Source organism: Anguilla anguilla, chromosome 5, assembly GCF_013347855.1.
Source record: "Anguilla anguilla isolate fAngAng1 chromosome 5, fAngAng1.pri, whole genome shotgun sequence".
Taxonomy (NCBI): Eukaryota; Metazoa; Chordata; class Actinopteri; order Anguilliformes; family Anguillidae; genus Anguilla; species Anguilla anguilla.
In genome coordinates, this window is record NC_049205.1 from 41,761,127 (window position 1) to 41,786,833 (window position 25,707).

The following is a 25,707-nucleotide window of genomic DNA, read 5'->3' on the forward strand; positions in this document are numbered from 1 at the left end:
GCCGATTTCTTTTAATTTATTTGTTTTTTGTTTATTTTTGTAGCAGAGACATTTTTCTTGTTTTAATCTTTAGTGTGAACTATGTGTTGTCATCAGTCCCAGAATGGCATCGTTACAAACTCTGCTCGGGCTTACGGAGTGCTCTGAGGAAGGGAGCCTCTCACTTTTATGGTTTCTTTTCCCAGAGTCCCTTGCGGTTATGGAGTGTTGTGTAGCATTTCCCCTGAGGGCTCTCCCCCGGGTGGGAGGTGAGGCTCACAGTGTTGACAGCCAAGCTGACTTAAACCTGGAAGTGTAAACACAGAGACTGTTATAAACCTGGAAGAGTAAATACTGAGGTCAAGAGGTCAGCTCACCAGACACCTCTACTGAGCCCTGGTGTCATTGGTTACAGCACAAACTCCCTGCACTCACAAAAGAATATCTGTTAGAGGAACATTTGATGGGTACAGTCCATGCTAGTTACATGCACAATTTTCCCAATACATTGTTTTTCATGCTGTGAACATGGTGGATTTTTTTGTGTCAGACTGCCCCACACTGTTGCCTGTGCTTTGCGTTTGTAGTCCTGTTGCTTGTTTGTTCATATGTAACTGCATCCAGACCCACACTACTGTAATGAAAACATGTTTTCGGGAGGGACTACTGTGCTTTGTTACTCAAGTTTGACCCTGCGTTATTTATGTAAGAGACTCGCTTCTGTTCATATGAAGCTTTTCCTATACTGTTACTATATCACTTGCAAATGTTTGTAGTCGAGCAAAGGAAGCCTTTCTTCATAACCATGAAGAATCCCCAAGGTTCTGGTTGCTACGAGTTACAGCACGTGAGAATGGGCTCCGCTGGCTGTGATATCCAGTCTTGTTGTGTCTGCTGCCCTCGTGTGTAAGCGAACCGCGTCTGCCCTACCTGCAGGTACGCCCCGTCGCCCCAGCTGCGCAGTCACGAGGACGCCAAGGAGTGGCTGCGCTCCCACTCGGCGGGCGGGCTGCAGGACTCTGCCAGCAACTCGCCCTTCTCCCCCGGCTCCAGCATCACCTCGCCCTCCGGGACCCGCTTCAACTTCGCTCAGCTGTGTACGTTCCCTCCCGCGCGCCGCTCACCCCCTGCCGTCGCCCTGACGGCACGGGCTTGGCCTAACCCTCGACTGTGGGAGCAGATTGCTCTGACTACCTGTTAACCTGCTAACAAGATAAATAATAGCCACTACTCTTGAGTTGCGGCTAATTTACATTACATTAGATTGCTTTTTTGGGGGGAACAAAAGTAACGATAGGTAGGTACTACCAAGGTTCTGCCAGTACTTGGTGGTACCTTCTTGTGCTTGAACATCTGATTCTTTGAATACAGTGCTTCTCATATGTTTTGTAAGGGCATTTTGTGTCCAGTTATATGCAATGGACATCCGCCTATCATCGAGTTGTATTACTCAATGACAGTCGATGGGATTTGTCATTGTCTAGTCTGCAACCAGTCACAATTCCATGACCAGGCATATTATTCCAAATCCAACTTAGTGCTGTAATGTGGCATGTTCTGTGCTGTTCTTGAACTATTCACAGGCAGACCATTTGAACATGGTATGCAGTTCTGCGATGTAGGATGTAGGTTCATTGACATTTATCGAAAGAGTTCACCCGCGGTGCTGACCTGTATGGTGATGTCATGCTTTGCGTGTACCAGCAGCCAGCCCAACCACCGCTGCGCAGATCAACCTGGCCAACCTACGCACAAATTCCATGTCCAATCAGGAGGGTCCGTACGACCCCTACAGCGACTCCCGCCTCCGCAACTCCTCCATGTCGCTGGACGACAAGTCCCGTACCATGAGCCGCTCCGGCTCCTTCAGGGATGGCTTTGAAGAAGGTAAGCCTAAACCAAGAACCGAATGACTCTCTACCACACCAAACCTTCGCCTGTCTACGGTCTCCAGTATTGCACTTTATGCCATAAGCTCAGTATTGTTGTGTATTAAACATGCAGAAGAAACCGAAGAAAGTCCGAAATGCATGATGATGTACCAAGATTACGGTACTCTCATTATATTCTTGTAGTAAGTTGCATTTTTTGGGTATATAACCAAGGGGTTAAACCTCTGAAAGTGGAAATGGAGTTCAGCTATCCTCCCCTAGAGAGTTTTATGATGCTTCAAATCTGTTTTTGTTCAAACATCTGAAGGAGTGAACAAAACCATAAAGAAACCCTTTGTTATTTTCTAAGGAGTATTCTGAGGTTGGTTTGGTTGGATAATTAACTACAAATTCTTGGCTCTGAAAAGATATTGTGATTCAGTGCTCATCCCCTGGCTTTCCAGTTTGCCAGTTCCCCTTGGTGACGTAGCTCCTTTTGGCAGGAGTACGTGTCCTGCAGGTCCAAGCATAGGCCAGACAGACAGTCGAGCCGGGCCGTTCAGACTTGCGGTGCGATGCAAAGCAGTCTGATAGACATCAGGCTCCAGTCACAGACGGCTGCTTTGGGTTCATGCAGAATGCCAGCTGTAAAACCTGCTTTCATTTGCCCGAACGTGGTAGCAGGAAACTGTCACCCAAATGTTTATTGAATTTAAAAGATTTAGGATTAGTCAAATGCAGGGAAAATTCCATTTTTATTCACATCACGGTGCGTGTTCAGTGACCAAATCTCCAATATTTTTGCTGGAACATTGTTACTTTTTTCATTTTCTCTATCATTCGTAACGAGTCAAAGTTGCCCTTGGCAAGGAGTCCAATTACTGTTCTAGCCTGAAGGCTGAACACATGTGTAGTTCTCTATTCTATATCAAATGCAAAGCCACTAAAATGGATGTTTGACACGATGGATATTTTTAGGTTCTCTACAGGATCCGAATGGCATCATGCTTTATCGGTACTGCCCAGCTTTGTATGTTTTTCCTCTTAGCTGTGAGTTCTCTCCTGGTTCCCCAAAGACACGAAGCCTCACCATATTTGACATTGTCTGTCTGAGCGACACACTGTAGCAACCTCAGTGAATAAGCCCCATTGTGCTTAGGATCTTCCGTCCGTCAAAAGACTAAGAAGGAGTGTATAAACTCAAAGATACTGAAACAAAACAGTCTAACGCCTGGGGGCAGTCTGGATACATTCAGTCAAGAATCTAGACGATGCAGCCCTGCATACAAAGCAGGTGCTTTTACCCCGTAGGGCCAGTTATTCACACTTTACCTTTTGTAGTGCCTTATCTTTTCCCAGCTCTCTCACAGGGCTTGAAAATGACATAATTATAGGGCAAATTAAAAGTAGCTGACATTATAATCAGGACACTTGATGACAAGACGGATCACACAATGCAGAAAAACCTTCCAAACAGTTTTTCACAAATAAAAGATGAACGCTGCATTGTTCATCACCGCTAACTGTGATAACATTGAATGGATGTTTTGTTGTAATGCTTGTTATAACTACTGTTATTGCTAACACTGAGCCGCCGCTTGACTTAGAACAATGGCAATCACATGCTGCATTCCCATGCTGCTTCCTAAGCTGTCTAAGCTTTATAAGTCATGCTGAAATACTTATAATATTACAAATATTGTCAGTATTTTTGAAGAAATTAGTGTTTCGTATAGATTTACAGATGAAACAGTGGTAAATATCCAGCTTTCTTGCGGTTGTTGCTGTATGTACTGTATGTAGAGGTGGGAGGAACAGCCATTAGAGAAAAACAACATTCCCCAATCCCCATGCTCATCAAGTTTGGCCACACAGGCAACTTTGTCATGAAGCATCTTGCTGACACAGAAGTGGAAATTTATCTTGGGTTGTACTTTGATATGTAATGACAGTAATTTTGATAATATGTGGCAGGAGTTTGCGTTAATGGCTTTAGTTTTCCTATTGGATAGGGTTGCTGCTACAAGGATATTATTTTATGTGATGTTATGGGAAATCAGGCGGGGGTATGGGAAAGTATCGTTGCACTGTCAGACTTACCAACAGAGTTGGAGGTGGTGGGAGGTGCTTAACTCCTAACAGAGTGACCTGCTAGCATGTTCAGTTGAGTTAAATGTGTCATCATTCATCACAGCCTCTAACAATTAATTTACTGTAACATTTCTCTGTGCTCAGAAATCTTACTGTTTATTTCTTCTGTTTTATGTCTCTAGTTCATGGCTCATCACTGTCTCTTGTATCCAGTACCTCCTCTATCTACTCAACGGTGAGTTCAAGTGAGACCGCTTACTGTTGCGAGTGTAAATATGTATATGTTGTATTTTTTTCACAGAATTATATGTTTGACGTCTCATGAAGACAAAGTGTTGGCTTGTTGTTCAGTGCGTCTGTAAGTGTGTAAGTGTGGTGTTTCAGACCTGAGGGAGGTTGTTAAGGAGGCTGGGCTGTCCTGGTTTGGTCACAGGGGAGAACTGCATCAAGCTTTTAGACTTACTATGATACACAGATACGCCCACACGCACACATACACACAAAAGAGGGTTTGCTTTCCAAGTTCAGTGTTTTCAGGGCATGTGAGCCGTGTTGGTCCCACCCATGTGGAATGAGCCAATGCCCTTGCTTTCCTCTGGGTGGGCCGTGTACTCGGAGTCGGTAGTACACTGAAATGACGGCGTCTCTCTCGTGTGGTAACATGGGAACACTGCAGTCCTTAAGAGCAGGTGTCAGACCCACGATGACGGCCACACTCGCCTCCACTTACACACCGAAGCCTTGGGACACGGTAGGGAGGCTTTGCTTGATCAAAATTGAGTATATTCTTTATGACTCAACTGGATGAATGGGAACCCAAAAGAAAAACTGCATTTTTATATATATATATATGTATATATATATATATATATATGTGTGTGTGTGTGTAATTTCGTTTTTGTGTGTTTTTAAAGTTCCGCAGTGTCTTTTTTTGCTGGTGCTTTTTGGCTATTGTATGTGTTTTGCTCGATTATGTAAACATATAATAAAGGAATTAATGACAAAAGAGAGCTCATTGTAATGTTAAGCATTGCAATGAGCTCCTGCTCAGGGAAGTACATGCTGACTTTAGAGGTTGAATAAAATATGTTTTTAAAATGCATAGTTCCCAGTCCAAGCTATTGAGGAGAGTGGTGAATCTTCATTTAGTGCAATTTTATCTATTTAGCCTGTTAAGCACTGACTAGTCCATTAAGCACATTTGCATTAATAAAAGATTCTGTTCCAGATAAGATGAGGATTAAATCAGCTGTAGTGTCTTTGTGTTACATTTATTCCTCCAAGATGCTCCTGAGATCTGATCTTCACAGATGCCTCCCTGCAGGTTCCATTTCTGCGTATCCAGACTGACATGGTTAATTTATGACAGGAAGCACTGTGATTGGCACTTCCATGTCTGTTAGGAAAGCAGCAGTGCTGAAGCTGTTGCAGCAGTGCATCATAAGTGTCAGCACTTTTACAGCATGTCGAAACATGAATATAGCCACCTCAGGTGTATTCACCCTGACCCAGGGAAAATAATTTCATAGCAGGGTCACTTTGTAACAACTAAATGTGTGTTTGTGTTGCTGCTGGGACCTGCCTGGCAACTGCAGCAAAACACACTCCACACCAAGAACTTGTACTTCAGAATCTTATATCAAATCTGTTTCAGCTGGGTAAAAGAACAGCTGGATGGAAAACTACTCTTGGAAGCCGTGGAAATCTTATTAACTTGATCTTAATGGATTATATATGGGTATATATACCGCTAAGAACTATATTATTAAGTTTACTTTTAACAAAAATGTGTATATTGCCTATATAGTTCTATTGTATTTCAAGCTGATACGACAGCAGTTCCAACTTGAAGTACTTTTCTCATAAGTTTTGGACCAGTTCATTTCCAGTTTAATTGTTCCGCGCAGAGTTAAGGAAACAATGCACAATGCAGTAAATGTCATTCTGAATCACTCGCTCCCTCAAGCATAGTCTGTGCTTTGTCCTCCATTGGAACTATTACCAGGGAATCAAAACAAGTCTTTGTTGCTGCTTTTTATGGAGAACCCTAATTAACCAGGCCTTTTCTCCTTAATCTATAAATTATGCGTGGCTTAAAGGCAGAAAGTCATGTGCTGCAGGTCCCATCTCATTCCAGCTTTGTCTTCCTGCAGCAAGGTGATACAGGCAACACTGTTGCCTGGGGAAGCCTTTTCCAGAAACCATCCCTGTGTTTGTTTATCTGCAAAGTGCACTGTCTTGTTCAGCCAGTTTAATAACCTGACATTTTGTTTTCACAGCCTGAAGAAAAATCGCAGTCAGAGGTAAGGATGTGCATTTTTCATACATTTTTCAGAACCTTTTTGTTGTTACAACAAATAAAGAGGGCTCCAAAGTGGAAATATCTGTTTATTTGTGCCGTCCTGGCATAGTGGAGACTGTTTTTGGCTCTGTATCTAGGTAAAGGCCTTTTTAAAGTCTTTGAGCAATAAGGTCTTACGAGTCGTTAATTTGCTTCCTGTATGGGCCTGGGTCATGGGGGGGATCTGTGAACACCCCTTCTGTCCCTGTTTGTTTTCAGATCCGCAAGCTGCGGAGAGAGCTGGACGCTTCCCAGGAGAAGGTGTCCGCACTTACGACGCAGCTTAGCGCAAACGTGAGTAAGGCAGAGATAGAGCCGCTGTGTTTTCCATTTGTCCCAGCCTCCACGCAGACCCAGCTCTCATAAACTACAGCAGACCCCCAGACGAATGATTTGGGAGCCAGTGTTCCAAGCTTAACGCTTTCCACCTTGCATCCAGGAGAGATAAATGCCCCCGTAAATTACACCAGCATGCCTTCACCCAAACAAAAGGCACATCCTTTTAAAAACCTGACGCTGTGTTCCTGCACACCCAGGCCTTGGGCCTTTGCCATGACATTTGTTATAAGAAAGAATTCCTGGTGTGATTAGGAAGGTCTGCCTTGTTGTATGGAGAAGGGCTAACAGCTGGTTACACTTATGGTTTTTTAATATATATATATATATATATATATATATATATACATATAATTTCATTTTCCTGTGAGGAAACCTGGCGGAAATATCCAGCCAAGAGTTTGGTATCTGTTTGTCGACGGCGCGGATAATGTTTGGGTTTGGAGCGTCACCGACGTCTGTCTTCACCCCTGCGCCCTGCGCAAATCGCATGGCTGCCCTGATTAATGCGATAACGCACCTTCCAGCTCCCTCGTGTGCACGGCACCACCTTCTCTGCATTTCATCTTCCTGCTTGAGCAGCCACGCTCCGGCCCCCACCGGATTCCTTCATCCGTCATTTTGGACCATATTGGGAGAGTCGGAGGCATATTGTGTTTTCGCATGGCTGGTTCTGTGATGTTAGTTTCTGTGAGGAGTGATTGGCCTTTCCTGAGTGTTGCACCACATTATATTTTCCATCAGTTATACATTTCAGTGGTTTGTTTTTCTGTGACATAGATAAACATACGACTTAGTACTGTTCACACATTAAGGTTTTTGTAGCACTCCCTTGTTCATATTGATTATGCTGTTTGTGCTTTAATGAAGGCGAGTTTATTCTTTTTTGTTTTGGTGCTCAGTATGGCTGTGGTTATTGCAGTGAGCTAGGATAGAATATGTTAATCATTTGGCATGCAGTGACTGAGTTTGAATTTGCATAACTCAGTGTACAGTGTTAGAGTAACAATGACCAGATACTGAAGACAAAAATTTAACATAGCCAATTCAATATGTAGTTTCTTGCTTTCACAGATTGTTAGCCATGCTGAATTTGTGGACTTTTTAAGCAGTTGTTGTTTTAAAACACATACTGCTTGCTGCTGTGAAGATGTGCCAGAGCTGTTTGGTTAAGTAGATGGCTGGGGGCTGTATTCCTATTAAATATGGTCTATAAACTCACTCTTTTATAAACAAACTATTCACCATAAGTTGGCAACAAACACATTTGATTTTGTTTTTTCAATAACTATATTGCAGCTATTGACTGCTGAAACTGGTTATTTTTTCTGCTAAGTAGACCTGAATGGGTGCAGAGATTTGTAACATCTCATTATGTGCAAATCTGAACTTCCTTGCCTGAGAGCAAGGCATTTATGCAGTAATGATAGCCAGCAATAATTTGCTCGTTGTAATTGACACTACGTGCTAATCACAGTCAAGAACTGGCTATACTTCCTTTGTTCCCCAGAATCATCACTTTACTTTATTGCATTTGTCATTATTTTTCTTCTTTTAATTCCTTTGGGGAAGAACATCTCTCTTCGTTGTAGCCCATTGGCATGACTGATCTCAGCCCTTTGGCTCACCGTCTGTCCTTGCAGCCAGTGAACCCTCAATCACTGCCTTCAATGTCTCTTGTGAAATCTTCCTCCATCGACTTCAAGCTCATTAAACAACCGGGCCTTCCCTCAGGAGAGATGCAACCCAGCCACTCCTCTTTCCTCAAGTTACAAAACTAATGACAATATTTACACATTATGGACAGAGTGACTGACTTGAATGGAAATAGTTAGACAGTTTTACCGTTGAACCTGGGCTTAGCCTTTGTTAGCCTCCGTTCTTCACGGCAAAACAAATTAAGTGGAATTACGTGCATGACCTGCCTCGGAGCACCGAGAAATATGACAGCGGAGCAGGGTAATGAAAGCCTTCCTCTGGCCCGCATCCATCGGGGGCACAGGAAGTTTCGCAGTTCTGCAGGCTCTTAGACCTGCCGTCCCCTCTGGCTCCCTCCGTCAGTCCGGCCCCTCTCGGTGAGTGTGCTGGAGTTCACCCGTCCTTGTTCCCTAACGGGACCCGGGCGTGGGTTTGAACCTTGGTGGCCTGGCTGACGTGACCACACAGAACCTTCTGCGAAGGTGGGGAGTGGGGCAAACCTTGATTTGTGATGGCGTCTTGCCCTCCTTCTCCTCCTCCCCTCGATGGAAGGACTCCAAGTCTTTGCTTTGTCTGTACGAGTAAACTGGCTCATGTTACGCGGAGCCCGCTGATAACATCAGGACCTGTGTTTGCTTATCCGCCGCTTACCGCACGGCAGGACAGTCGCAGTCAGGAAGCTCACCCGGCACGGCATCCTCCACCGCCTCGCCACTTCTCACCCTCGCGCTCCAACCCGGAGAACATGTCGGGATCTCTCACCCTGCCAGACGGTGCTCCCGGTCCCAAATCGGGGGGCCCGGTGATGTGGCACCCTCTGAACCATTACCCTTCCCTGAGACGGGACCAGGCGAAGCGGCCGCACCTGACAAGGAGCAAGAGCCACAGCCCGGACTATCAGGAGAAGAGCACCCCTCTGTTTGAGGACCTTTCCATCCAAAACATCAGTGAGGTGGGGCCGAGGGGGCTTTGCTATGAAGCATTGGGCTTTACTGTGCTGATGAGGAGCATGTTGGAGAACTTGCTTTCCCAGGATTCATTACCCATCAGGGGTTGGATCTTTTCCTACACTTTTCCTTTGACAGTACTTTTCTTCTGAAGCCTTTGTCATTGACTGACACTAGGGCTTAGTGCAGAGTTGAGATGAAATGAAAGCTCTTGGTCCTATTCTGTGAATGGCTGGTTAAGATTGGGTTTTCTTCTGTGGCAATGGAACAAGGCAAAGTATTGTATTGCAGTGGGACAAAAAAGTGGCTAAATATATTTGAGCTGTACAATGAGCTTTAAGATTATTTTAAGAAACGTTTGAAGTACTTGTATAGTAGTAGAAGCAATGACAGCAGTAGTAACAGTAGCTTCAGAAAATTATTATTGGTAGTAGCAATAATACCATTACAGTTTTGTTATTCAAAAAGACAAGCATGCCTCAGGACAGATTGCCTTAATGCTTAGCTGTTTGTTTTCCTTGAAAGCAGTCAGGTGTTCATGTGGGCGTGAAGCTAGTGATGAAACTTAAAAACAATGTTTCTTCACACTAGCTGAACTGTGACGTTTGGTGTTACCACTGTTCATACATACAGTGTAAAACGGTTCCATCTGCATCAGGTTCGCAGCAGAAAATGTACCTTTCCACCAAGGACACTCCTCTGTACACTTGGCATAAGGCATAGGGTCTCTTATTTCAGCTGCTGGCAGTGATTATGAGGGCTTGCATGGGCCTCATACTGATCTCTACCTTGCATTACTATCGCTGGAGCCGTGTCCAGACAGGCACAGTTATCATCTGAGAAGCCGCCCTCATCCTCAAGATTTGTGTCTGCATTTATTAGCATCTGTCCAGGTGTAGCTATCTGTCCCATGTGGCTGCAAGATAACTCCTCTCGTTGTAAGGAAATGCATCATTGAGCCGACGTGTGCATGCTGGGTTCTGCTGAATGGGATCCAACCACAGTCCTTTAGAGACCATAATGGGATTAATCCACCACGCTGGGTGCCGCGAGCACCTGGCCGCTGGCTGTGGTGGGCACTGCTGGCCTGTCACTGGAGGGGATGGAGACGCTAACGCGGGACACCTGTGTTTGTTCGCAGGCTCACCTGGTGGCCGCCTTCGAGCAGAGCCTGGGGAACATGACCATCCGGCTACAGAGCCTCACCATGACTGCCGAGCAGAAGGTACGTGTGGTTCGCGCGCAAGCGCAGTGCTACACTTTTCTCTGTGTGCATGTACTGCACATCGCACACCGAGTGCAGCATTGCAGCATTGGGCGTAAATTGGTTTTTGCCACACAAATGAAGTAAGCAACCCACATCAGGTGACACAAGCATGCAGTCTGTTTACTAGTCGGCAACTAACAGGTGGACAGTAAACAAACAACAATGGGTACATCTGCAGCCCTCAGATGTGTAGTATCAGCATAACAGTTTGGTTCAACTAATCTGGTGCTCAGTGCTGCCTGAAGAAGACCAGATAACGAATGGCATGCTTATTTCATTTGAGTTACTGCTCATACTTCTGTGTCGCTTTGTAAAGCAGCTGACACCCCCAAAGTTCTCATTGAGCGTAAGTAATTCCTCAGTGGGAAGCTGTTGACAGGTCAGCTGTATGAGGTCAGCCCATGGTCGGGAGATCACACTCACCTTGCATTGTCCCACAGGACTCCGAGCTGAACGAGCTGAGGAAGACCATCGAGTTCCTGAAGAAGCAGAACGCCGTGGCGCAGGCAGCCATCAACGGGGTGATCAACACGCCGGAGTTGACCTGCAAAAGCCAGGGGAATGGAAGTGGTGAGGGTTATGGATGCTCTGCCTCCGTCAGAATCCAGAGGAGAGCAGTACATCATGTACATCACTGACAACATGCAGTACAAACCAGACCCACCTGTGAGGGGAAACACTGGAAGCTTGGTCATTCTGAAATAGGATTACCAAAAAGTGTTAACACTGCAAAGTCCACTGTTCTTTTTTTACTGGAAGGCCATTTTTATGCAATTTAGATTAATGCAGAACTTACACTATTGATATTGAAGATACAAGTACTTAAATGCTTGCTTAGTAGTTGCAAAAGTAGTTTATGTCTTGGTTGCGTGAAGTTAATTTGCTCACATGCAAGTTTTCCAAGTTTTGGGTAGGTGATCATACTTATACACATGCACACATGCATGCACTCTTCCACATATTATGACTTTGTACTGGAGGTACAGTACATATCATGTGTGTTTATATAGAGCACGTGCAGTGAAATACAGTGATAAGTGCAGTAATCAAATTACACAGAGAAAATTACAGTGTAATGGTGTGACTTTTATGGCTAAGATGGCCTCTCCTCTCCTGTCCCTTGTCTGCGCAGCCTCGGACAACGGTGAGTCGCAGCCGGACCTGCGCATCCGCAGACAGCACTCCTCAGACAGCGTGTCCAGCATCACCAGCGCCACCAGCCACTCCAGCGTGGGCAGCAACATGGACCAGGACGCCAAGAACAAGAAGAAGAAGAAAAACTGGGTCAGTGTGCCACGACAACTTAACTGGACTGCTGCATTTTCCATCGGAACCAATGAATTTACCCAAAACACGCAAACACCACTGTGGTACTCATTTGGCAAATAACAGTACATACAGTATATACTCCGTCTGGAGGTTGACAGGTGCTATTTTAGCCCCAGATGCTCAGCATCTGAATGTAAGCCAGGGCTCTACACTTACATTTTGTGCTCGTAAGTTGAAAAATGTCAGAGCGCACTAATGCATCCCAGTTAGTAGATGTGCTCCTAAATTATTTTTCAAGTTAGCATACATCAATTTTCAGGAGCAAATGTTCCCAAAATGGGAGCGCTGTAGAGTTGCTTATTTTGTTGAATTAGCCATAGGACAGTTCCATTTTCCTTAGGTGTGTTGTGCAATGTTTTCTTGCGCACGTACTCACACCTCCCACAGTGTGTGTCGGGAGATACTGATCTGCTGTGTGTACTTGCCTTGCCCTGTTTCTCATGTATGTGTTTCTCACCATTGCGTCCCTGCACAGTCTTCTTGTACAGGAGGAAAGGTGAATACAGTGGACATGGGAGTGGTTTATATGTGGACCAGAGGCCAGAGTAAATCAAAGCTTTGACCCATCTTGCGGGCAGTAGCCCTGTGCCTAGCTTAAATCCACTCTTGTTCCTGGGTGTGACGTTAGCCTTTATCACAGGGGTCAAAGGTTTTATTTAATTCCAGCCCTGGTTGCCTTGTGGTGTATTAGAGTGTGTAGCCAAAACCGTGTTCATGGCTTTGTGTGGATTTTACATGTCCCCATGGTCAGTGCAGTTAACTCAGTGCTTGTTCTTTTGCTCTGTCCTCAAAAGACCGTGTCCTGCACAGGAGTGAAGGTGAAAGATGGCGGTGTCCAGAGAGAGTGTAGTCTTATCATTTCTGATGTCTGCAGGCAACAAATACCACCTAGGGTGTCCTGACATTGCATTATGTATTATCAGACTTCTCATATTGTTTGTTTCGTTTTTCATTTTAAGTATTTTTTCTACAGTTTTACATAATACTCAAAAGCAGTACATTATTTTGTTGCCTACACGCATCTTAGAGCTTGAGATTAAGTCAGTCCTCTGGAGATCCATTGAAAAATGAACTTGGAGAAAGTGCTTGATTAGGTGTCCAAACCCACAGGACAAAGTTGGGCCAAACAAGAACTATACATAACTGAAAGGCACTTCTCTAGGATCATTTTTTTTCCCCAGAGAACTTTAAGTACTGGTGTGTTTCTAGAGTCACCCCAAGCTCTGCTGTGTGTCCTTGAGTTTGCTAGCTCCTGTCATAGCTGAACCCTACGGGTATAGATTCTCTGTGCTTTTCATTTAGCCTGGCTTTCTTCTTGACATTTCCTTCAGCCCTCAACCGTGATTAATCCAGCCCCAACAATGTGCTACCATGGCAACAGTGCCAGGCCTAAAGAATTTGCACAACACACATTTTTTGGACTTTGTACTGGTGCATTGCAAACTTTTTTGTGGACGTGTCAGTTATGTGTACAGCCACACCATGGCACACACTGGCAATCACCTGACAAATACGGCCTTTTGAACTTCAGACCAAGATGCCTATCCCTAGCACTAGGGTATACGTCCATTTTGGCTTAAAATATGAACTCACAATCTTACATCCTGTAGTAAATTGGCCTTTCCTCAATAGACATCTCTGAGGCTCTCCATGGTTCTGTGACCATGCAGAAGGCTGAACGCTGTTTCTAACAAAGCTAAATAAACACAGCCATACTGTAAGCCGCATGTGACTTAAAATGCCCGACTGCACTCCTGGACTCATTGTGTGTTGTTTTTGTGTCCTTTTTTATTCCCCTTTGTGCTTCGCTTCATGTGGCAGGTCTACGAGGTAAGATAGTTCTAACAAACCGCTTAACCTTGCTAACCAAACACTTTCTTTAACATCACTAACCCTCTCTTGCCTTCTCTTTAAAATTGTGCTTCCCTTCACAACTTTACATCTGAAAATTAGCCGTTTGCTAACTGGCATTTAAAGGATTGAGGATGCGTAAACAAACGAGTTGAAAATGGCACCTTGTTTATGTCTACCTCCCAGTTTATCGTGGATTTGTTTTTGATGGGTGAAGGTGAAGTTCAGGGCCATTCTTTGCATCTGGTTTTGAGCAGTCGGTTCCTTATCCCTCTGTAACTGTGAAATCCAAAAGCAGAGGAATGGTCATTCGTATCATTCATAAAGGTGCACCATGTTTATTCACCATAGCCTCTGATTAAAGGGGCTCAGATGATAATGATAGCACCTCGGTTCTATCTCTGGAGCAAAGTGGCCATCCAGTGGGATCGGGTCACTGCTGTTTCTCTCGAAAATGTTCTGTGAATGTTCTACTTTTGTTGTACTAAATGTACTCTGTCTTTTTCCTGTCCATGGAGTGCTGACAGTCTTCTCTGCTCTTCATTGCAGCTACGGAGCTCTTTCAAGCAGGCATTCAGCAAAAAGAAGTCGCCCAAGTCGGCATCCTCGCATTCGGACATCGAGGAAATGACCGACTCCTCCCTGCCCTCGTCCCCCAAGCTTCCCCACAACGGCTCCTCGGCCTCTACGCCCGTCCTGAGGAACTCCCAGTCCAACTCTCTGTATGTGCCCCCCACTCCTCCCCTTTACTCAAAGCTGGCGTGTCCTTCAGTCGGTTTCAGCCGATCAGATCCGGCCTTACTGGGCGTTGTGCACTTGATAACCTGGGGGACTGTCATATAACACCACTCAGTGATTGGCAACCTGTAGAGTTTCAGTTGGTGAAAATGTAGCCAATTAGATCTCCCAGAGGGTTCTATGGGTGAAAATAATTGTCTCTCAGTATTTCCTGTGTGGTTTTCATTATCACTTTATAATTTGATCCCTGTTGAGCTCACATGTCCTATGACTCAGCTCCACAGCATTATTTGTGTGTAGTTTTCATCAATCTGATATGAAGAGAGTCCCTGCTTTTTGATCAGTTACACGATCACAGAGGACTGCACTGGTGTTAAGCGTGTCCTCCACGTATTATTGATGCAAAGTGTGTTACCTATATATTATTGATGCTTCTATAGTATTTGGTGCTTTTTCTCTGTGTGCCATTGTTGCAAAGCAGAGTCTTTGCGTATTACTGATGCTAAGTGCGTTTGCTGTATAGTCCTGCTGATATGCTTGCTGTCTGTGTGTGGCTGGTGCTAACCGTGCCGTTTGCTCCGCGCGTTCCCGCAGGCTCTCAGAGTGCACGGACAGCGAGGCGGAGACCGTCATGCAGCTGCGCAGCGAGCTCCGCGACAAGGAGATGAAGCTGACGGACATCCGCCTGGAGGCCCTCAGCTCCGCCCACCAGCTGGACCAGCTGCGGGAGGCCATGAACCGCATGCAGGTGAGATCTCCCACAGCGCACCGGGCCCCGAGTCAGATTTCACTAAAGGGGCCCGTACCGCTACCGCGGGTGGCACCCGCACCGCAGCAGGGCAGCAGGCGCCAAATTAAGCTCATGAAGTCATTTCATGAGGGGCCCGTGCCAGCCACACCCAGTCAAGGAGCTAGCGCCGTAAACAGACACACACACGTGCTGCTAAGCAAAATGAGAGAGCACACTGAAGCCCCGATCCTCATGCTAACAAGACTTGCATGCAAAGCTAGTCTGTAGGTTCAGTGAATGCAACCATTTGTGGTTTTCGTGCTGTACTTGAGGAATGGCATTCAGTCTGGAGCATCCTACACGGAAGCAAGGCCAAGTAGCTTCAGGAAGCTTCAGGCCTACCATGCACAAAGAACGAGACACGCAGACCACGCGAGTCACAATCGCCTTGATGCAGGAGTGCTGTTGTGTAAGAGCCTGGCGTAGCCGCTGGTGTGATGTATGGGGATGCGTTTCTCCAGGGTGAGATAGAGAGGCTGAAGGCTGAGAACGACCGTCTGAAGCTGGAGAGTCAGGGCAGGTGCAGCCGGGCCCCGTCTCAGGTGTCCATCGCCTCCTCGCCGCACCCTTCTGTGGGACTGTCCCAGCACAGCCTCAACCTGTCAGAGTCCACCAGCCTGGGTGAGTCTGTGCGGTCGCCCATATGGACTGGAGGTATAGTACATATCATGTCTGTGTGTTTGTATAGACATGTGTCGCACATGAGTACTGGAGGTATAGTACATATCGTCTGTGTGTTTGTATAGGCATGTGTGAGTGAGTCTGTGTGTCTGTTTTGTATATGTGCGCCTGTATTAGAGAGAATGTGTGGCAGCTATTTTTGTGTGTTGTGCTGAACTCTAAAATGTGGGAAAACGCATGTATCTGCATGCAGCTGCTTTCCCCGGCTAAAATAATCTGAGATTACTCATGGACAATGGCGTGTGTTTGTGTGTGTGTGTGTTTGTATATGTGTGTGAGTTTGTGTGTGTGCACGCGTGTGAGCACACGTGTATCGATGTTCCACAGTGTTCCACAGGCTGCAGTGGTTCAGCTCAATGTTCTGGCTCTCTAATGAGTCTGCCGTGTGTCCCCGTCCCCTCAGACATGCTGCTGGACGACAGCGCAGACAGCGGCTCACGCAAAGAGGGGCGACACGTGAAAATCATGGTCGTTCTGGAGGAAGACGTCAAACGGAAAGAGGTCAGAGAGACCGAGGGCACAAACCCTGACTGCTCAGGCACAATTACAGTGACACGCAACGTGTGACTGACCAATAAGGCAGAGCTGTGATCACACACATCCGCTAAAATGAACTGCTTAGGTGCGTAAGATCACGCTCCCTTATCGCTCTTTTGTATTGTTTGGACAGGAGTGTAGACCTCGCCACTTTCTTATCGGCTGCATAGGGGTCAGCGGCAAAACCAAGTGGGACGTGCTGGACGGGGTGGTCAGGCGCCTCTTCAAGGTAACCCCCCCCCCCAAAAAAAAAACATCCTGTTGTTGCTAATTAAGGACGTTTCACTGAGGTCACTGGAGAAAAGCACTGTGACCAAACTGTGACCGTCTGACCGCCCCCCTGTGCCGCAGGAGTACATTGTCCACGTGGACCCGGTGAGCCAGCTGGGCCTGAACTCGGACAGCGTGGAGGGGTACAGCATCGGGGACGTCCACCGCACCAGCGGGGCCGAGACCCCAGAGCTGCTGCCCTGCGGCTACCTGGTGGGGGAGAGCAACACCATCTCCGTCACACTCAAAGGTACGCCCAGTTCACTGTCCTCTCTGTCACACTCAAAGGTACGCCCAGTTCACTGTCCTCTCTGTCACAGTCAAAGGTACACCCAGTTCACTGTCCTCTTCCTCATACTGAGGTACACCCAGTTTACTGTCCTCTTCCTCATACTGAGGTACACCCAGGTCACTGTCCTTTCCCTCATACTGAGGTACACAGAGTTTACTGTCCTCTACTTCATACTGAGGTACACCCAGTTCACTGTCCTCTCCATCATGCTCAGAGGTATTCACAGTTCACTGTCCTTTCCGTCATGCTCAGAGGTACACCCAGGTCACTGTCCTCTACTTCATACTGAGGTACACCCAGTTCACTGTCCTCTCCGTCATGCTCAGAGGTACACAGAGTTTACTGTCCTCTACTTCATACTGAGGTACACCCAGTTCACTGTCCTCTCCATCATGCTCAGAGGTACACAGAGTTTACTGTCCTCTGTCACACTCAGAGGTACACCCAGTTCCCTGTTCTGTACCTCATACTGAGGTACACAGAGTTCACTGTCCTCTCCATCACACTCAGAGGTACACCCAGTTCCCAGTTCTGTCCCTTCTGGGCCCTGCTTATTGTACCCATCCTTTTAGGTGCTTAGAGGTCTGTAGAATCATGCACTGGACTGATGGATACATGCTGTTGGAAATACAGTATCTCTATCTTTCACGTGGACTATTTTTATTGTGAACTATTGAACTATTGTGAGCTATTTCTGCTTCATAATCAGAGAAGCCTCAAGTCAGTCACATCCAATGTTGTGAGCTTAGTGGGCTAAACCAGAATCTCAGACATGACCTTCAGGCCTAAATGTTAAAAATACATTTTAAGTTAATATCATTGCTAACCCCCAACAAAAAGGAATGTTGACAGCATTAAAGCCAAGCATAGCCAATTATGTTTGTGAACAGTTTCAGAAAATACTGTTTTACCAGTGTCTTAAGATGGGGTTGAAATGGTATATGATTTCACTTTATGTACATTGTTTATTTATTTATTTATTTATTTTTGAAGTCATCTTTTGAATCAGCCTGATTGGTTTGACTTTACATTCGAGTGGTCTTTTATTCCCCCAAGATGTTGGCAGGCCAAGTTTAGCCCTCAGGCCTCAGGTTTTGTGTCTCAGCCTCAAATTATTTCTGTGTCATTGTATTTTCCAGGAGTGGTTTCTGTACTAATCTTGGTCAGGAAATTATTTTACATTTTTTTCCCCATACTACCAGTGAGTTTTCTGCTTTCTGAATGCCCACTGGCAAATATTTTTCAGTGCTATATGATTGGTTTCTTTTAAAAAATGTTTTGAAACAATTATATTTTGAAAAAAATATTGATTACATTACAAACTCTGCAAAGTCAGTACCCATATATTCTACACATTCTAGGTTCTAGATGCTTCTCTCCTAGCACTACAAATTCTTAAGAGCTAACTGGAGTGTTTATGGTTTTTGCTGTGATCAAGGATTCAATCAATATTTATTCTTTACATGTAAAACACAAAGACGCTAACAGCGTGTTAGCATTGTTTCCTTCATAAAAAACGTTGAGAAAGCGTTGCAGCAACGTTAATGCTGTGTCTCCAGACGTTTATCCCTCTCTCCCGCCGCTCTGTGTGACGGCGCTCTCTGTCTCCCCCCGCAGGCGTGTCGGCACACAGCCAGGACAGCCTGGTGTTCGAGACGCTGATCCCCAAGCCCATGCTGCAGCGCTACTTCTCCCTGCTCCAGGAGCACCGCCGCATCATCCTGTCGGGCCCCAGCGGCACCGGCAAGACCTTCCTGGCCAGCCGGCTGGCCGAGCACATGGTGCTGTGGGAGGGCCGCTCGCTGGCCGACGGGGCCATCGCCACCTTTAACGTGGACCACAAGTCCAGCAAGGTGCGGCTGCCCTGTCCCTGACTGCTACGCTTTACGTCCTGTCCGCTCACACCTGAGTAGCAGGAGTTTTGTACATTGCTAGGGGTGTTCCTTATAAATAATTCTATTGTGACTGTTGGAGTTCTCAGTGTAATGATTCCTAACAGTGCTGTGAAACTCATAGGTTCCTTTTCATGTCCGTGTTATGCGTGAACATTTTTAGGCGGGAAGCAAGGTGTTAAAAAGTTACAGCTGGGCGCTTTCTGACTTTAATATTACTCTGAAAAACTGTGTTGAATCAGGGCCCTCTCAGCCATGCTTTGACATGTACATCCTGAATAAACTGAACATCGGCTGCCTGTTGATTTCAGGAGCTGCGTCAGTACCTGTCCAACCTTGCAGACCAGTGCAACAGCGAGAGCCACACAGGGGACATGCCCCTGGTGGTCATCCTGGACAACCTGCACCACGTGAGCTCACTGGGGGAGCTCTTCAACGGCCTGCTCAACTGCAAGTACCACCGCTGGTGAGTCTGCTGACCTCACAAACATGGATGAACGCAAACACAGCCCCACCTGCATGCAGCTGCTTACCCCTACTTTAGCCAGTCAGGGACAATGCGGTGTGTGTGTGTGTGTGTGTGTGTGTGCATGGGCGTGTGTACAGTATGCGTGTGTGTGTTTGTGTTTGCATGCATGCGCCTGTGAAATCATGTATGGTTTTTATGTCATTCTGTTGCTTCATCTCCATGCAATATTCTCTTTTTTTCTGTGCCTACAGTCCCTATATCATTGGCACAATGAATCAGGCCACATCTTCAACTCCAAATCTGCAGCTTCACCACAACTTCAGGTATGCTTTTATATTTGTATCCTTTTTTCATTTTTGAAAACTTTACAAATCTTGAAATGTGAGACAATAAACATATAATTTAAACAGAATCGAACAGCAGTTTGCTTGAACTTTAAGCAAGCATTATTTTTTTGGCTGTTACAGAGATCAATCCCTTAAGAAATTAAGGAAAGTAAGAAATTACTGGTAAACTGTCATAGACTGTTTCCAGTTGTCTGTTTGTACACATCTTCCTCCACTAGAGGGCATTATTTAGTTATAAATGTCTCAGATGTGACAGGCAGGGTTGCGCTAAAGGGTGAGCGCTGCCTGATTGGTGGTCTGTTCCCGGGGGCGTGGTTTCAGGTGGGTGCTGTGTGCCAATCACACGGAGCCGGTGAAGGGCTTCCTGGGCCGCTTCCTGCGGCGGAAGCTGGTGGAGACGGAGATGAGCAGCCGCACGCGGAACATGGAGCTGGTGAAGATCATCGAGTGGATCCCGCGCGTCTGGCACCACCTCAACCGCTTCCTGGAGGCCCACAGCTCCTCGGACGTCACCATCGGTGAGACCGGCAGCCCGCAAGTCATGGTTTATCACAGAACCCTAACCTAAGCTGGGGTCTGAGCTTCTGTTGTCTATAAATAACTGTCAGTTTGATGAGTTAGGTTCTGTTATTGACGCTGGGCTTGTTTCCTTCCAGGGCCACGCCTCTTCCTGTCCTGTCCCATTGACGTAGACGGCTCCAGGGTGTGGTTCACAGACCTGTGGAACTACTCGATAATTCCCTACATGCTGGAGGCAATCCGAGAGGGCCTGCAGGTACTGCGTAGCGCAGTGATAGAACCATTTCTGTTATGATGGTAACCATGTCTGTTACCATCACAAGCTGTGTTATTACCGTGACAACAATTAGAAATCCACTGCGCTGAAAAATTGGAGCTGATGAGTAGAAACAAGATTTTCTGCCACCAGTAAGATGAGTGGCTATATATTAACACTGGCTCTTTACATTGACTCTGGATTTTTACTCTTTGCATTGACACTGGACTTTTACTCTTCACATCGACACCAGACTTTTACTTTAGACATTGCCTCTGGTTCTTTACTGTTTACATGGACTCTGGCTCATTTATCTTTACATTGACGCACAGAAATGACTGCCTCGCTTCTGCTGTTTACTAATAGTCGAAGTTTAATGAAAATGCTTGCCTTGAGTGCACAAAAATGCCATGTTTATTGCTGTTATAATTGTTACTTCGGCAAGGTGTATGATATATGTAGGCAATTATCTGCTGCAATGGCGTGCTTAAATATCTATTTGTTGTAAACATGGCATCCGTGTCCCTGTTGGCAGCTCTATGGGAGAAGGGTGCCCTGGGAGGACCCAGCCAAGTGGGTGATGGACACGTACCCGTGGGCGGCCAGCCCCCAGCAGCACGAGTGGCCGCCCCTGCTGCACCTGCGGCCTGAGGACGTGGGCTTCGACGGCTACTCCGTCTCCCGGGAGGGCTGCCACAGCAAGCAGGTCCCTCAGAGCGACACTGAGGGAGACCCCCTGGTGAGTGAACAGCACATCCCCCCTCCTACTCCCTACCTTAACAACCCCCAACACCCCCGCCCACCACCGCCCTTACTCACCCTTACAAACGCTTACCCTTCGTGGTCTTTCGCAGATGAACATGCTCATGAGACTCCAGGAAGCAGCCAACTGCTCCAGCCCCCAGAGCTACGATGACAGCGACTCCAACAGCAACAGTCACCATGACGACATCTTGGACTCGTCGCTGGAGTCAACATTATGATGACTGTGCTCTCTAAAAACAAAAACAAAGAAAATTGTTCCAACCTGAGACAACTACTTGACTGAAATAAGGTGTCACTGTTGCTCCTTGCTTTTAACCCACAGCAGTGAAAACCATTTTCATTGTTAAATTGTTGAAAAAAAAAGGGTGCGGGTAACCCACAGCAGAGAAAAAAAAACTTTTTTGTAAACGGGGGAGAAAACTGCCCTGCTCTATTTTTACAGTGGTATTTATACAAGGCTTTCGGAAGCCCAGATTTATGATGTGAAATTTACACATAATGACGTGTATCTGTGGAGTGAAGCGTAGTGCCATGCCCTTTTCATCTCACTGAAGGAACTGTTGCCTACGCTGCTGTGAACCAAACAAGCCGCAGGTGGCTGGACCCCTGACAGTTTTGTGTCCTGCGCCCCTCAGCTGCAGATGGTGCTTGCGTGGTCATCCTGGTGTACTGAGTCTAGATCTGCGCCCGCCCTGCCCCGCCCTGCCCCAGCTCTGACCCACGCTCCACCCCCTGCTCCATCCACCTCAGCCCATCCTGCCCCGCTTTGATCCTACCATTTCCCGCCCTATCCCACGCCTGTCATGCCATGCTTCAGCCAATACTCCCCCACCTCATCCTGCCTCGCCCAACCCCTTTCCATTCCCTCCCTCTTCTCGCCCCTAACCGACCCTGCCTGACCTCACCCTTTCCCACCCCATCGTACCTCATCTTTGTGCTACCACTGCCTCAGCCCTGCCCTGCACACAACTGCCCAACCCCTGCTGTAGAACACCCGCTTCTACAACTGCCTTGGTTATATGCTGCCCAGTATTTTGGGGTGACCATTCTCTCCTTTCCAAGGCAAGCAGTCTTTTAGCATCTAGCTGCAAAAGTCTATCATTAAGCCAGATGAGTTCTAATTGGAAACATCTGAGTCAGAGTGTGATTTTGCATCTTAGCCTCAGAGGTTTTACTTGTGTACTTGTTTCATTCAGTACACCATATCTGTTAAGTCTTTTTGATGTCAAACTTGGAAGGAGGTCTATTTCCCCTCGAGATTTGAACCATTTTATTCAAGACAATCTATTTGACCAGTTGCATTATCTTACAGCTGCAGCTGGTTGGATATCTCTTGATGTCGGGCTTTACCTTGAGCATATTTTCTTCTTTTAGGGGCATAGAAACACCTCTACCATTGTAGCACTTTTCATGATACTGTAGCCAAGAAATCAGAACATTATGAGCTTGACCAATCTGCAGTCTCTGAGATTAGCAGTTAAATCTTGGTGCTAAACTTCAGAACAATGCCTTACTACTTTTGTAATAACTGAATTTACGCTATATTAGTATTGTGTCCTTATTTTGTGCATAAAACTACAGGGCTGTAGTGTTGCCCACTTCAAATTCAGCATTGGACAGGCAAATATGAAGTGCTGTGACACTGCTATCCCTAGTGCCAGGACATTGGGACGCTGTGAGGCAACAGTGTTTTTGGATTCCATATCAGGTCTTTACAGCTGACTGATAAAGAAAGGTTTCCTGGAGTTTAGCACTTGTCAATGTATTGAGGTTTGTGCCCAGTATCAGTTCAGAAAAGTGTGCGTCCCGACAGCCCATCAAGGAGAGGAAAGGTTTCGCTTGGTGCTCAGTCTACGGCCCTGTTTGCCATGCACTGTACTCTGGAGGAAAATTACCAGAAGAGACCATGTTGATTTTTAGGGTTTTTTTTACAGTATGTATGCCTAATGAGCCTTTAATCTTTCCATTATTGTCATGCTCATATTTTTGTAAGAGAATGATGTCCCTGCATGAACCACTTTTGCTGCTTTTTGAGAAAGTTTACTTAAAAACAATGGGCAAGAGCAAAAAGGCTAGTTTTTGTGGGTGTTTCTTTTCTTTGTTGTCTGACTGAATTAGGTTTTAAAAATTCTAATTGCAAAGAAACAGTACAGCCCATCTCCAGTCCAGTCGTTACTGTTGAGATGGGATACCCAAGAATACCTGCTATTTTTTAAATGAATGCTGGTGTGTGCAAATGCAGTCATGAGAATTAGCATGGTAGTGATCTGGATTCAGTGTAAATGGGATTCTTACTCTTGTAGAGAGGTTTTTGTTTTATCTGGTTTCGAAGGTCACAGCATTAAGCATTTTAACCCTGTTGAGTGATGCACCACTTCGATTGTATCTCACAACTCTTCCATTGTCTTTCAAAGTTTTACCTGTTCATTTTGAGTGTTCCCTAGTTACTAGGTCTATGCAACATTCATTTTGAATTTTCAGTGGAAGCCAAATAGTTTCCTAGTGTTTTAGGTACTACCACAAATTGTACAGCAAGTGAATAGATGTGTGAATAATTTTTGGGTATGTATTTTAACTAGCATTTCTCTGTACATTTGAATACATTTTTTGTTATTGTCATTGGAAGCACAGAAAAAAAAGAAGTGTGGTTGTTTGTGTAATTGTGAAACTTGTGCCAGCTGGAATTTGGATGCTGAATTTTTACGGAAGATTGCTGTTGAATCTAGTAATATGAAAAGTCTGTTAATGAACATGTACTTTAATAGGTACATCTTTCTTTGTAACATAAAATGTAAATATTTGACTACCGTGCTACATTTTGATGAATTTTTCTAGCCATTTTTAAACAAAACTATAAAATAAGTATTTTACCTACAGTCTGCTTTCATTCACACAAGTCTTTCCAGGGCAATGTTGTCAATATATCATGTGGCTCCCTCAAGAATAAATTTGAACACTGTACCAGTCTTAAATTATTCATAATTCAATAAAATGAATGCTTATTTATTAATTGTTGCCGTTTAAGTTTTTATTATATTTTGAGCATGGATTTACATCATTTTTAGGGATGCACAATTTGGACATTTTGGCCTGGTAATAACCATTTGCCTGGCCGTGTTGGCCGATGCTAATACCAATGCTGAGAATAGCCTATTTTACATTTTAGCATAAAAGCAAGTTACAACCAAGGTTCCACATTCATGAAAGAGTGATTGATTTAGCCTAGTGGAAATTCCATAAGGGTTTTAGTAGAGGTAATGAAGGATGAATTGCACATGCCACCTAATATAGAAGTTGCTGCATCCGCTGGTCCAGAGCCGGTACCTCCAGCGATTCCCTAAACCAGCATTGTGCTGCAGCTCAAGCTCAAGCACCTCAGCAGAGGTGAAGGCTGGGGCAGTTGGTTCAGAAAAGGCCACCAAAATCACTACCAATGCCCTAACACTTGGAGCACAGCCAAACTGACACTGTAGTTAATATTCCTGACTTTCCACTATCACCGTCAAACTAACTGTTTTAAAGTTCTACCAAAGGATCTTTCATTTGAAATTAGAAATCAAACCACAATGTGTGACGCCAACATAGATCTGTTTCACTTTTTACAGGAATTTAAATTTCAAAGTCTGGTATAGGCAAATCCTATGTTCACAATGCTCCACAAACAAACAGAACTGCATTTGATACCTTTGTATCCCTAAATCAAAACCATCAATGAAAATTGTGATGCTTGTTGTTTCCGGGTAAGATCAATGAATGGTCAAAAACTATTCTGAGGTTATACAGTTCAATCATTTGATTCTTTCTAGATTGAACTGTGTAACTCCTCAAAATTACATTCCCAAATGTGTAACCCAGAGCCTATTAACACTATGGATGGTAATCTGATTTAGCAAGTTACATCATAAAAATATCTAGGGATATGGTTGGATGAAAAACATTGTTATAAAACTCATGTATAAAACCTTTTCTAGTTTAAATTAAGCTGGGTTTTTATTTTAGAAACGAATTATATTTTACTTCCTGCCTATAATTGATGATGGTGATACAGTAATTTATATTTACAGGCTTCCACGAGTACTTTACATATCCTGAATAAAGTTTATCATGGTGCTTTGCATTTTATATACAGTGCTAAATATCTTACCACTGCCACCTTTATAAAACTACTGTTCTTACCTCCATAGCTCAATGCAGATGGATACATTGGCAGCTTTTAATTTCCAAAGGTTTTATTGGAAAACTTGCACCATATTTATCAGGACTTCTTAACCATTGTTCTTCTAAATATAATCCATGTAGCAATTTTCTTCTTACTGTGCCTCGAATTTTCTCAGACTTTGGTAAAACGGCTTTTAGTCATTATGTCCCATGGAGTTGGAATAACTTACAAAAAAAAATAAAAAATAATTACCAGTGGGAGGTTTATCAAGTCAAAGAGTTT

At 45.1% G+C, this 25,707-nt stretch overlaps 1 protein-coding gene across 15 annotated transcripts in view; it reads left to right on the forward strand.

The window, feature by feature from the left end:
• LOC118228537 (neuron navigator 2-like) overlaps positions 1-24,276 on the forward strand; it is a 189,554-nt gene extending 165,278 nt beyond the window's left edge. For 11 of the 15 annotated variants that reach the window (XM_035420143.1, XM_035420133.1, XM_035420139.1 and 8 more), the window contains 23 exons: positions 916-1,076; positions 1,684-1,866; positions 4,124-4,176; positions 6,221-6,244; positions 6,502-6,576; positions 10,405-10,488; positions 10,971-11,100; positions 11,663-11,814; positions 12,335-12,355; positions 13,681-13,689; positions 14,260-14,432; positions 15,043-15,196; positions 15,700-15,859; positions 16,323-16,420; positions 16,590-16,685; positions 16,808-16,976; positions 18,636-18,871; positions 19,222-19,376; positions 19,631-19,702; positions 20,048-20,244; positions 20,383-20,501; positions 21,037-21,240; positions 21,356-24,276. In XM_035420143.1, coding sequence (XP_035276034.1) covers positions 916-1,076; positions 1,684-1,866; positions 4,124-4,176; positions 6,221-6,244; positions 6,502-6,576; positions 10,405-10,488; positions 10,971-11,100; positions 11,663-11,814; positions 12,335-12,355; positions 13,681-13,689; positions 14,260-14,432; positions 15,043-15,196; positions 15,700-15,859; positions 16,323-16,420; positions 16,590-16,685; positions 16,808-16,976; positions 18,636-18,871; positions 19,222-19,376; positions 19,631-19,702; positions 20,048-20,244; positions 20,383-20,501; positions 21,037-21,240; positions 21,356-21,484 — 2,854 coding nt within the window. In that variant the 3' untranslated portion in view covers positions 21,485-24,276. The remainder of the gene's footprint in view (positions 1-915; positions 1,077-1,683; positions 1,867-4,123; positions 4,177-6,220; positions 6,245-6,501; positions 6,577-10,404; positions 10,489-10,970; positions 11,101-11,662; positions 11,815-12,334; positions 12,356-13,680; positions 13,690-14,259; positions 14,433-15,042; positions 15,197-15,699; positions 15,860-16,322; positions 16,421-16,589; positions 16,686-16,807; positions 16,977-18,635; positions 18,872-19,221; positions 19,377-19,630; positions 19,703-20,047; positions 20,245-20,382; positions 20,502-21,036; positions 21,241-21,355) is intronic. The other 4 variants (XM_035420135.1, XM_035420141.1, XM_035420136.1 and 1 more) reach the window with 3 other exon arrangements.
• Positions 24,277-25,707: the final 1,431 nt, after the last annotated feature.